General features: G+C 63.9%; 3 protein-coding genes across 4 annotated transcripts in view; 2 read left to right on the top strand and 1 right to left on the bottom strand.

Moving 5' to 3' along the window:
• The first annotated feature begins 915 nt into the window (after positions 1 to 915).
• FAM131A (family with sequence similarity 131 member A) lies at positions 916 to 7,111 on the top strand. The gene is given in 7 exon segments (XM_057367119.1): positions 916 to 1,347; positions 1,349 to 1,392; positions 2,984 to 3,108; positions 3,884 to 3,977; positions 4,236 to 4,418; positions 4,673 to 4,801; positions 5,142 to 7,111. Coding segments are annotated over 7 exon segments (1,077 nt in total). The 5' UTR covers positions 916 to 1,291; the 3' UTR covers positions 5,588 to 7,111.
• Positions 7,112 to 7,360: 249 nt separating this feature from the next.
• Positions 7,361 to 9,346, top strand: LOC130574115 (heat shock protein beta-7-like). The gene is made up of 3 exons (XM_057367124.1): positions 7,361 to 7,502; positions 8,290 to 8,441; positions 9,164 to 9,346. The coding sequence occupies exons 1-3, from the start codon at positions 7,361 to 7,363 to the stop codon at positions 9,344 to 9,346; spliced, it is 477 nt and encodes a 158-aa protein (XP_057223107.1).
• Positions 9,347 to 9,481: 135 nt separating this feature from the next.
• The window catches only part of CLCN2 (chloride voltage-gated channel 2), a 12,718-nt gene continuing 10,805 nt past the window's right edge, over positions 9,482 to 11,394 (bottom strand). The window contains exons 20-24 of one of the 2 annotated variants that reach the window (XM_057367118.1): positions 11,272 to 11,322; positions 10,742 to 10,780; positions 10,423 to 10,527; positions 10,264 to 10,350; positions 9,482 to 10,185 (exon numbers count right to left, since the gene is read on the bottom strand). In XM_057367118.1, coding sequence (XP_057223101.1) covers positions 9,979 to 10,185; positions 10,264 to 10,350; positions 10,423 to 10,527; positions 10,742 to 10,780; positions 11,272 to 11,322 — 489 coding nt within the window. In that variant the 3' untranslated portion in view covers positions 9,482 to 9,978. The remainder of the gene's footprint in view (positions 10,186 to 10,263; positions 10,351 to 10,422; positions 10,528 to 10,741; positions 10,781 to 11,271; positions 11,323 to 11,394) is intronic. The other variant, XM_057367117.1, reaches the window with a different exon arrangement.

Raw genomic sequence — 11,394 nt, 5'->3', positions numbered from 1 at the left:
CACGAGTGGYGGAACCACTCCCCCTACACCTTCCYGCAWGGGAGGGCATTTTTCTATCAGCCCTTTGCTGCCATGTCTTGCAGTTGGCGTGGAGATAGGACACAGCTGGTGTTCTGCTGTGGGATATCCCTGCTGGGGACAGAGGCTGGACCCTCTTGGGGCYGGAGGCTGGTCTTGGCTGCCTTGGKCTGCCTCTTGCTGAGTCACCCTGGCCATGGCCCAGAGGGTACAGAATAATTAACTGGAGGCTGTTCCCCAGATTAGAGGCTGATCTGTCTGAGCTTCAGCCCTGGCAGCACTAATGCTGGGAAGCAGTTGGCAGGGRAAGGCCTGGGGATGGGGACTGGGCAGGAGCTCCCCCTGACTGGGAACCAGTGAGTARTGAGGGAGGGAGACCCTTTGAGCTCTTGGGTAACCTGCTTGCCAAGGGGGAGAGAGGGTGGCACCCAGCAGTGCCCTCCCGTGCCAGGGGAGAGGCGCCACAGCGTTAACTGCCATCAGCAGGTTTCAGCATCAACAGCGGCTGCCCCATCAGCGCCGGCCTGGATCTCCTGCAGAGGATGTTGCTGTCAGCCGTGATGTTCCAAAGCCTGCACCCACCTGTCCCCAGCCCAGTTCCATCGGGGTGGGAGGCTCTGCCAGAGGCTGTGTGCTCTCTCCCGCACAACCAGGCCCTCGGCAGAGGGCGGGGGCAGGCAGGGCTGGGGCTGAGGGGTGCCCTGTTGCTGCGGGGTCCCTGTCCCTTGTCCCCCCGGGGGGCACACGGGGGTTGGGGCCGGGCGGGGCGGCGCTGTCCGCGGTGCTGGCACGGCGCTCTCCGCGGTGCCCGGACTTCTTCCCCTCCTCCTCAGCCCCCTCCTCTTCCTCCGTGCATCCTCCTCCTCCCCGCGCCCCCTCCTCTTCCTCCGTCCCCCTCTTCCTCTTCCTTCAGCCCCCCTCTTCCTTCATCCTCCCTGGTTGCCTTCATCCCCCCTTCACCTCTCTCCTCCTCTCCCCTTCTCTTCTTCCCGGCCTCCCTCTTCCCCGTTTTCCCCTTCTTCCCTCTCCCTCATCCTTCATCCCCCTCCGCCTCCTCTTTCTCAGCCTCCCTCCCGCACATTCTCCTCCTTTTCCTCCCGCCTCCCCCTCTCCCTCCTCTTCCTCCCCCAGCAGTGACGTCTCTGGACGTGCTGCTCCCCGGCCCGGCGCAGGCACCGCTCGCAGCTCCAGCATCGCTCGGGGTTTCGGTACCGCGGCCCGGCCCGGCCCGACAGCGGCTCCAGCGGGGCGCGGGCGCTGTCCGGGGCCGCCCATGCGGTCAGGGGGCGATGTGGGCGGCGCGGAGCCGGCGGTAGTGCCCGCACCGGGGCCCCCCCGGGAGCATGGGCTGCATCGGCTCCAAAACCACAATCGGTGGGTGAGCGGCACCGGGATGGCACCGGGGGCCTGGGGTCCTAAGGCATGGAGGGTGTTAGGGGAACTTGAAGATGGAGAGGGGGGTGTGCGGGGGCTCTTGGGGGCGGCCGAGAGGATGGAAGAGATTCGATTGGGGTGTCGGGGGATATGGAGAGGTGGGCAGCAGGGAGCTGAGGAGAATCCAGGGGATGGAGTGGCAGTGTAAGGGGATTGGGAGGATGTGAGGGCTGTGGGGTAGAGGGAATTATAGAGGTGGGGGCGTACACAGAGAGAACAGGGGTATCTAAGYGTGTTGTGTATACAGAGAGCTTGAGGGCTCTGGAGGACTTGGGTACATGTAGGGTGATGGGGGCTATAGATGGGTGGCAGTTTGGGAGCTGAGGATGCATCTCTGGGACAGCTGGGTGGCCAAGGGAGTGTGGGGAGATATGGGGGCTTGCAGATGTGAAGAGGCTGGGGAGATTCGAGTGGCTGGGCTTCGGCTCTGCGGGAGCTGGAGGGTGGGGGTGGGGGTGCAAGGGGGCTGCAAAGGGAGTGTGGGACTGGGATGCTGCTCAGAGTCCTGAGCAGTTATGGGGTTGCTATGAGAGAGGTAGAGTTGTTTGGGGGGCTTTGGAGGCAGTGCTATGGGGCCTGGCAGGGGTTTGCTGCAGTGTGTGGGGTGCAGCGCGGGTGCTGCCATTGTCCCGGGGTGCTGCAGGAGGGATGGGGGCTGTGACTGGAGGGTGTTCTGGAGGCTCGGTTGGTGGGGGCTAGGACAGTGTTGAGAGTGTTGCAGACATGCTGGAGGGGCCCTGGGGGTGTTGTTGCTAGGATGTCACCACAGGGTGCCCCTGCCCACAGCTGGGAGTGGGGGCGATCCTCTCTGCAATTTCCCAAGGAAGCCAGGGTGTACCCTCCGAAGCGGGTGGGAGGCAGCGCTTTTGAGCTTCCTTATATCCCACCTCACAGCTGGTTTACGTCAGCCAGGCCCACCTCGGTGCAGGGGGAACGAGGCTCTTGAGGGATACCCCACCTTGGCCCCTTTGACAATAGCTTTTTATGGGAACTGCATGGACAGGAGACTCCCCAGCTTGGGAGTCAGTGCCCGAGGGTGGGGGCACCCATCTGCTCGGGATGCCAGTGCCAGGAGGTCAAGCTATTGCGGCCAAGGATAGGTGCAGCTTCTTTTACTGATGCTATCCCTTCTTGCTCCTTTCCTTCCTGACCCAGAAGTGGGGAATTAGAGAGGGGGATTTTGGAGATAGCGGAGGAGCAGCAGCTCCCCCGCAAGCATAACCCAGGGCTGCCTTCTTCCACACACACCGAGCACCCGGCCCGGTCCAGCCTGGTCCAGCTGCCCCCATCCCTCCCAGAGCAGCTGCCAAGCTGGGACGGGCGCCTGGTCCCCAGTGCCAGGCTGGGGCCGTGCGTTACCGCTGACACAGGCRGAAGAGTTGCCCGGGCGTGAGTCACCGGTGCTGCAGCAACGAGTTGTGTCTGGTCTCAGACTGGACAAGAAGCTGCTGCCACAGGGTCAGTGGATGGGGGACCGAGAGGGCCGCGGGGCAAACGGAGGCGCTGAGGTTGGCCTYGGCTCTTCCTGCAGTGGCCGTGGACACGACGCTGTGTGTGGAGTGGAAGGAGGTGAARGCACTGTCACCCCTGAGTGCCGCCCGCCCGCTGCCCCGGCTGGTGCGCCAGGCCTCCTTCGACAGCCAGGACTTCCTCCAGGTACCGCTGAGCCCGGTCGTGCCCAACAGACGGATCCGTGTGCCGGTGCCCGATGGCGGGGCACCCGTCCTGGCCATGGCCCTGCCAGCTCGCAGTGGCTCGGGGCTGCTCTGACGTCAGCCATGAGCCGGGCTGTATCCTGGGAGAAATCAGTCCACGGTGCCTCGTTGCCATGGCAATGCAATTTGTTGCGCGCCTCCAAATCCCACATCGCTTCCCCCGTGGCCATGGGCTCAGGGCCTGGCATGGCCGGGATAGCAACTGGGACATRGAGCAGGATGTCCTGGCATGGCGTGTGCTGCCAGGGAGCGGGAGCTGGGGAGCCGGGCTGTGGCGGTTTCACATGTGCACATGTGTGTGCACAAGCTGGGGAGGGCATAGTGGCACCAAGCAGCACGGGGCACGCACACGTGTGAGCGCACACAGGTGTGTGTGCGTGCAGTGAGTTCAGGTGTGAGTGTGCAGGTGTGTGTTTATGGTCAGCTGGTGTATTTGAGTGCCTCTGTGTRTGTATGTGTGCATGCACGTGTGGAACCCCAGCAGGCGTGTGTAGGTGTGTTGGCAGTGTCAGCGTACGACTGTGCTGGAATCGTGGCAGCGTGCACAGGGGCACGGGTGCCTTGCTGTGACCATCCCTCYGCACACACCTGTGCCTGTAATGTGYGTGTGCACCAACACCCSGGGCTCCACCGAGTGGCCAAGCCCCCTCCTGGTGTGTGGGGCCCTCAAAAGGGGAGTGGTGTCGGGGCTGTGACCACCCTGCTCMCTCTGGCAGGTCAATGTTGAGGACACTGTCGAGATGCTGCCCAAGTCACGGCGCGCGCTGACCATCCAGGAGATTGCTGCCCTGGCCCGCTCCTCGCTGCACGGTAAYTGCTCACCCAGGGGCTCATCTGGGAAAGGGAGTTCTCCTGAGGTGAGGGGTCTGAGCCTCTTGGGAAAGGCCTGGGAGTCACCGTCTGGAGTTTGGGGYGCTCAAGGGGTCCCTGGTGGCACCCAAGAGGGGGGCATGTAGGTGCCAGGTCCCGTGGGCTGGAGGCAGGGTGTGCTGGGTCCCAGGGTCATGGGCTCTATGGAGAGAGCTTGGGCTGCCTTAGGGCATGCTGACATGGGGGTACCTCCTATAGGTATCTCACAGGTGGTGAAGGAGCACGTGACAAAGCCGACGGCCATGGCACAGGGCCGTGTCGCCCACCTCATYGAGTGGAAGGGCTGGTGTAAGCCTGTGGAGTCACCTTCCGCCCTGGAGAGCGCCTTCAACTCCTACTGCCACCTGAGCGAGGGCGAGCAGGAGGCGCGATTCGCTGCTGGTGGGCACCACGGGCATGGCCACTGGGCATGGTCCCCACTGTGGCCCAGGGCAGGGGCGTTGGGATGGGTTATCTCCATCCATCCATCCATCCATCCATCCATCCATCCATCCATCCATCCATCCATCCATCCATCCATCCATCCATCCATCCATCCATCCATCCCATGGCACTATGGGCACAGAGGTGCCAGGGTGCTGGGATGTTGGGGGCTCCTCTGTGCGTGTGTTTGACCCGTGCCTGTCCCGTGCCAGGAGTGGCAGAACAGTTTGCCATCGCTGAGGCCAAGCTGCGAGCCTGGTCCTCAGTGGATGGGGACGACTCCAACGACGAGTCCTACGACGAGGACTTCGTGCCCTCCACAGAGAGCTCCCAGCCCACTGGTAAGCGCCGTGGGGAGTGGGCGAGTTGTGCCATGGCTGGTGTGGGTGAAATGAACGGGGTGCCACTGCTGCCACTGCCCAGCCTGGCCACCCCCATACAGCGCACTGSCCCTGCCTGGCACCGTGGCAAACAGTGCCTGAGCCAGGGATGCAGAAGGCCTTAAATGCAATACCTCCCTGGTGCCAGAAAGTGTTTTGCTTTTCGTTTGGAGGTCACCAGGGCCGTGCACGCAGGCAGGCACGGGGCTGCTCCCAACCTGCGGGGCACAGGGCAGGGGGCAGCTGACACCCCTGGTGCCTTCATCYCTGGACTGACCCCAGGCATCCTGGTTTCCCACAGAGCTGACTGGCACGCTGCCCGCCAGCGCGCTGCTGCGAGACCTGCTGCAGGGCCACCTGTGCCAGCTGGGCGTGCGGCACGGCTCCTGCGAGCCTGAGAGCGACTCCTCGCACACCCTCTCCCCTGAGACTCTCTGCTCCAGCCTCTGCAGCCTGGAGATGGTGTCCCCCTCCGAACTCACTGCCAAACTGCTGGGCTCCCTGGGGGGCGAGGACCTGCTGCTGCCCAAGCTTCCGCCCCCAGCCAGCCAAAGTGCCTTGCGGGGCCTGGCACGGCTCCGGTGCCAGGACTCCCTCTACTCCGTGTCCTACGCCGAAGCCTGTCTCTCGCCCACGGAGGACGAGGTGGTGCTGAGCAAGGACTTCCCGCTCCGCCGGAAAATCTCTGACGTCGCCTCCTCCGGGGTGGCATCGCTGGAGGAGGAGGAGGAGGCCGAAGAGCCCTGATGCCTCCTGGGGTGCCCTGCCTCTCCTGGTGGGGGTCCAGCTCCCCTGCCGAAGCCCTCTGGCCAGACCCCGCGCTGGGTGAGGGACAGGCCCTGCCKCTGCTCCCCCTCGCTATCGGGGCGCAGGAGGGGTTCAGGGGGCCGCTGCAGCCCCCCCAGCCAGTGCGCCCCCACCGTGCCCCAGCCCTGCTTGGCCACATCGTTGCCCTCCTGGATTTTTGCATGAGAGCAGGGAAGGGGCACAGGGAAGGGCATGGGGGGGTCCGTCCCCTTCCCTGATGCCCAGATGTGCCCCCARAAACTGACAAGACTAAATAAGTGGGGCTGGTCGTTCGCATGTTCTCCCCCAAGCCACCCTGGGCTCCCCTTTTGGGCACAGTTCCCTCCCCCACAATGGCATGGCTGAAACTCTCCAAGCATCCTGTGGTGCCTCTACCACCCCGAGCCAGCGTGGTGGTGGGGGTTTTGCTGTGGGAAGGGCTCTTCTCCTCTCTCCCTGGCCAACTTTTATTGGACCGAGTTTAAAACTGTGAACTGCTGCCTTGGAGCATGGAGCTGCTGGAGGGTGCTGTGGGGGTGCCGGGGGGCTGTGGGTGTGCGCGGTGCTGGGATTTTCTATCCTTTCATACGTGCATGGGGCTGGCACTGAAAGAACTGCAGGGCCGGGTGGGTTTGGGCCCTCAGGCTGGGGACTTTGGGCCACCAGGACAGCACCACCCCACCAGCCCTGCAGCACGGGGCTCAGCCCAGCCAGGGACCCCAATCTGCTGTGAGGCAATGCAGGGTAGAGAGAGGAGGTTGGAAGCGGGACCGATGTCTCCGTCAACAGCCAYTCACTCCTCGCAGGGAACCAAGTGCCTACACGAAGGGCGACCTGCCCCCCCTGTCCTGGCTGGGGGTGGCACCCCCCCATCGGGAACCCCCCAAGCCCGTGTGAGGGGTTCCAGGCACGTCGTTTGGGGGAGGAATGCCAGTTTTTGCCAACGCTTGTGCGCCCCTTCCCGCATGGCAYGTGTTTTCGTGGGGCCACTCTCCCCCTGCATGCTGCTCCTCGCCCAGCCCTGCCACTGTCCCTTGGCCCTGCACCCCGAGGTGCCCCCCAGCACCCACTGCTCCCCTGCACCCCCCAGCACCCCCATCAACCCCTGCCGGGCACAGCTCCCGTTCCCCGTCCCTGCCATGGGGTGTCCACTGTGGGGCTGGCCCCRAGCTGTGAGGGGCTGCAGGAGCCAGCGGGGCCGACACCACACCGATGGCTCCCTGCCACCTGCCACCATCCCCGGGGATGCTCCCCACGGCACGGGGACGGGCTGGGGGTGCCTGCGGATGGGTGGGGGCTTTGCTCTGTGTGTGTGTGCATGTGCACACCTGGGAGCGCATGGGCATGTGCACGCGTGTGCATAGCTGTGGGAGCTGCCTGAGCCCCCCGCCCCGCTGCGGCGGTACCTGCGGAGTATCTGTGGGGTGCCCACGCTATGGCACCCCCTCCTCCATCCTGCCAGGTCTTGAATAAAGTCAATCGTGTGAGCGCTGCACCGGGCGCCTCTTCTTGCGGGTGGCGGGGCCACCTCCTCCCCGGGAGGCCGGGGGGTGGCAGGCCAGCGGTGGCAGGGATGCATCCCCCTCTGCGGCCCCACAGGGTGACGGAGGCCTCGTCCCTTATCTCGCATTCCTACGGACGGGGTGCCTAATTATGGGCATCTGGCGGTGGTGGCTGGCGGGCGGCTGGACCCTCCCCACGGCAGGGCCTTGGGGGGCGCGGGCAGCAGGCGCCATGGCATCGCTCAGCTCGGCCACCACGTACCGTGCCGAGCTCCTCAGCACCTACGGGCAGGGGCACGGCGAGCCCCGCTTCGAGGGKGACCGGCGGCACGGACCCTTTGGGGCGCGGGCACATGAGGCGTTTGGGTACCCAGGTACAGGGCACGGAGGGTGGGGGGACCCTGCTACCCTGGGGATGGCTCACCTGAGGGCTAGCCAGATGATCGGTGTCTGGGGACAGTGGGGGATACTCCCCCCRGCACAGGTTGGGAGCGCTTGGAGGGGATCCCTGGCTGCTCCCCAAGTACCCCATGGCTCTCTGGACTGTCCTCCAGCTCTTACTCACCAAGGGCTTTTGTGRTCACCTTGTAAGTCCCCAGTAAATCCAGCGTCCCTGCTGTCCCCAGGACCTCTGTGCTGCCTGCTCCCTCCTCTCCAGACCCTTTAGATCCTCCTTTTATCCCCAGAATCCTCCGTAGCTTTTCCCCCCTGACCCAGACCATCSCAGCTGCCCTTACATCCTCAGCTCCCCTGTGCCCCTGTGCCCTTTGATGTCACCGGCTAGGCCTCCCTTTCTTGTACACCCCCAGTAACTCCAGTGCTCTCCTGYCCCATCCCACTTGCCCCAGAGTTTCCTGGTCATCCCCAGTGTCTTTGGTCTCCTGTGCTCTTCTCCTGCTGTCCTCAGGTTTTCCACTGCCCCCAGAATCTCCCAGAGCCCTCAGATGACCCAGCACCCCTCCAGGTCACCCAGTACCCCCATACCCTGGGGCTCCCAGGTCCCCCCGCAATCCCCCAGCACCTTCAACATCCCCAAACTCCCACTGTCACCGCTGCCCCCAGCCCTCCCTCCCCTATTGCCACCAGACTCCCCTACACTCCCCTGCACCCCAGCCCCATGGCACCGTGTGCCCATGCCCAGCTGCCCTCCAATGCCCACAGAGTCCCCAGGCGCCATGTACCCCTGCAGCCTGGGCACCTGGGTGCGTGCCCAGGGTGACACCTACCAAGTGGTGGCCGACGTCAGCCAGTTCGAGCCCCCTGACATTGTGGTGACCACKTCCAACTGCCACGTCGCCATCCAGGCAGAAAAGGTGAGGCACCCGAGGGGCAGCATCCCCCCTGGTCGTGGCAGAGCGAGGGTCTTGCCCATGACAATCCCTCCTGCGGGTGGTGGGGGCAGGGTGGTCACTGGGAGTAGCCCTTGCTGGCCCTGGGGTACTGGGATCTGTGCTCTAGTGATGGGACAACACGTAGGCCCTGCTCTACTGCACCTCTCCTGTACTGGGGTAAYTGGGAACTGTCCTCATGGAGAGTGGGGCAATGGGGAGAGAGTGGGGCAACGGGGAACTCCTGCTGCATTGCCTTCTCTGCTGGAGGTGGCAATTGGGAACAGTCCCTGCTGCCACTGGGGTAGCTGGAAATCACCCCACAAGCCAAGACTTGGGCAGGTAGGACCTACTTACCCCAGGCAATGGGGTAACTGGGAACTGTCCTCACGAACAGTGGGACAATGGGGAACTCCTGCTCCATTGCCTTCTCTGCTGGAGGTGGCAATTGGGAACAGTCCCTGCTGCCACTGGGGTAGCTGGAAATCACCCCACAAGCCAAGACTTGGGCAGGTAGGACCTACTTACCCCAGGCAATGGGGTAACTGGGAACTGTCCCTGAGTCTCTGGGATCATCCCTGCTGAGCTCCCTGCTGGAGCCAGGGTGACTGGGAGTTGCCCCATTAGAAGCACTGGGATAACTGGGAATGTGTTGAGTACCACCCTGCCACGCCGCGTTCCGTTGCACCGGTGCTGCCTCCCTGCAGGTGGCCGATGATGGCACTGTCTGTGACACCTTCACCCACAAGTGCCAGCTGCCGGAGGACACGGACCCGCTGTCTGTGAGCTGCACCCTCACTGAGGCCGGCACGCTGGTCATCACTGCCCGGCGCCGYGGCAGCACCAGCCCTGGGCAGCCCCCGCTGTACCGCAGCGAGGCCACGCTGTGAGTGGCACCGCGTGACAAAAGGCTCCTTGCCCAAAGTGATGCCAACCCCAGGCTGTGGTGAAGCTCAGCTCAGCTCAGCCACCCCGCAGTCCACCGGCTGTGCCGCTCTCTACCTGCAGCCCCTCAGTGCTCTGGCTCTGTTTATAAAGTCCTTTTATTAAATTAATATAAAAATCTCTGTATTTACATGGGGAGGGGTGCATGGCAGACAGGCAGCAGGACCCACTGTTCCCAGCTATGAGGTGCTGAGCACAGGGGGCAGCGCCCAACCATGTCCCCGTGGACACCCCAACCTGATGCCCCTCTCCCCACCCTGTGCCACCCCGAGCAGGGACTTTGTGGTGCCCACAGAGGGGATGAGGGCAGTGGCCATTCTGGGGGGGGCACCAGGGGCTGGGGGGTGCAGAGGTAGCGAAGTGGGAAGCCCCAAGATCTGGCAGGTAGCTGGGGAGCAGGGGATGGCTGGGGGGCATTYAGCTGGTCCCCAGCACAGGGAGGGGGCAGTGGCACTGGATTGAGGGTGCCCACTCCTGTGCTGAGCTTGGCGTCAGTGGGCTCGGGGCGKGCAACCCCCAGCACCTGCCAGGGGGCCCCTGTGGCTTCTGGGGACGTGGGAGGGGGATCTCAAGGGTCTCACTGGCCCTTGGGGCTGTCGTCATCATCGTCGCCCCCAGGACCAGCCTCGCGGGGCATGTGGTGGTGCTGGTGGCGGTCCCAGAGCTGGCGCAGGGCGGTGGTGTCGGCYTCGGTGGTGCTGGCGGTGCTGTCGCGGAAGCTGGCGAGCGGCGGGCGCACCTTCACCCCCTTGCCGGTCAGCGAGCCCTCGATGGCCTTGCGCAGCTGTGGGCACCCCAAAACCATGGGTAAACATCTGCAGGTGGTCCCCTGTGCCCCTCCAGCCTCCCCACCCCTGCTTACCTCCTTGAGGGACACCATGCCCACCAGTCGCCCAATGCTGGTGACAAATGCGTGGTCCAGGCCCAGCAGAGAGAAGATGGTGTGGGTCTGCAGGAAGAGGGAGTTGAGTTGGGGGTCTGGAGGGCGTGGGCAGGGGTCTGGGGTGGGGTGTGGGCGCACCTTGTGCAGTGAGGTGTGCTCCACCAGCTGGAAGGGCGCGGGGTCGATCTTGGCACTGCTGAAGTCCACCACCTGGTCCAGCTGCTGTTCTTCCCACTCCAGGATCTGTGGACGTGCCATTGGGCACGGTGAGCATTATGGCCTCCCCACAGGTGCCAGCAAGGGCCCACCCACCCTTCCTACACCCGGTCTTTTGGAGAAATCTGGGTCCTCCACTCCTTACCTCCCCACGCCCACCTCATTCCTTGGCACATCCCTTTGGGATGTCTGGGATCCCTGTAAACAGGAGGGTCCTGCCTGTCCCTGCCCACCCCCTCACCTCTGCTGGGGTCATCTTGTCACCCAGAATCATYTCCTCCTGCAAGAGAAACGTGTTGGAGCAGCCTGGAGGGCAGCAGGCGGTGCGTGCGCACACCGGCTGCGGGCAGGGCACGGGCACGGGCAGGGTACAGGCAGGGTGCAGGCAGGGTGCAGGCAGGTCAAGTAACATGATTGGTCAACAGGACATCGGTCACACCCTGATTGGCCACGGTTGGACAAGCCAAGCTTGTGATTGGTGGAGAGAATGCAAGGTGTGCTGTGATTGGCTGAGCAAAGTGGGCAGATCCCAGGGTTGTCATGGCTGGGAGGCTCCGTGTCCCGATTCCTGGGAATGATTGGGACAGGGAGAATGCACACCAGGATYGGTTGGACAGAATCGTAACCATCTSAGATGGACTGCACAGACACAGGCCCAATGTGATTGGCCAAGGAGAATCTTGCCAGGCCCCTGATTGGTTCAGAGAACTCCTGCCAGGCTCTGATTGGCTGGCAGGAGTTGTGCCCAGGCTGCGATTGGCTGCAGCTTACCACAATGGAAATGCGGACGCGTTTGGCCTTGGGATAGGCTGTGACCTGGGCCTGGCCCGTGGGAGAGACAGCGGTTAGGGGATGGGATGGGATGGGATGGGATGGGATGGGATGGGATGGGAT

The sequence above is a fragment of the Malurus melanocephalus genome, unplaced genomic scaffold (genome assembly GCF_030028575.1).
Source record: "Malurus melanocephalus ecotype Western Australia unplaced genomic scaffold, MMel_1.1 scaffold_75, whole genome shotgun sequence".
NCBI lineage: Eukaryota > Metazoa > Chordata > Aves > Passeriformes > Maluridae > Malurus > Malurus melanocephalus.
This window is presented reverse-complemented; position numbering and strand designations above follow the sequence as displayed.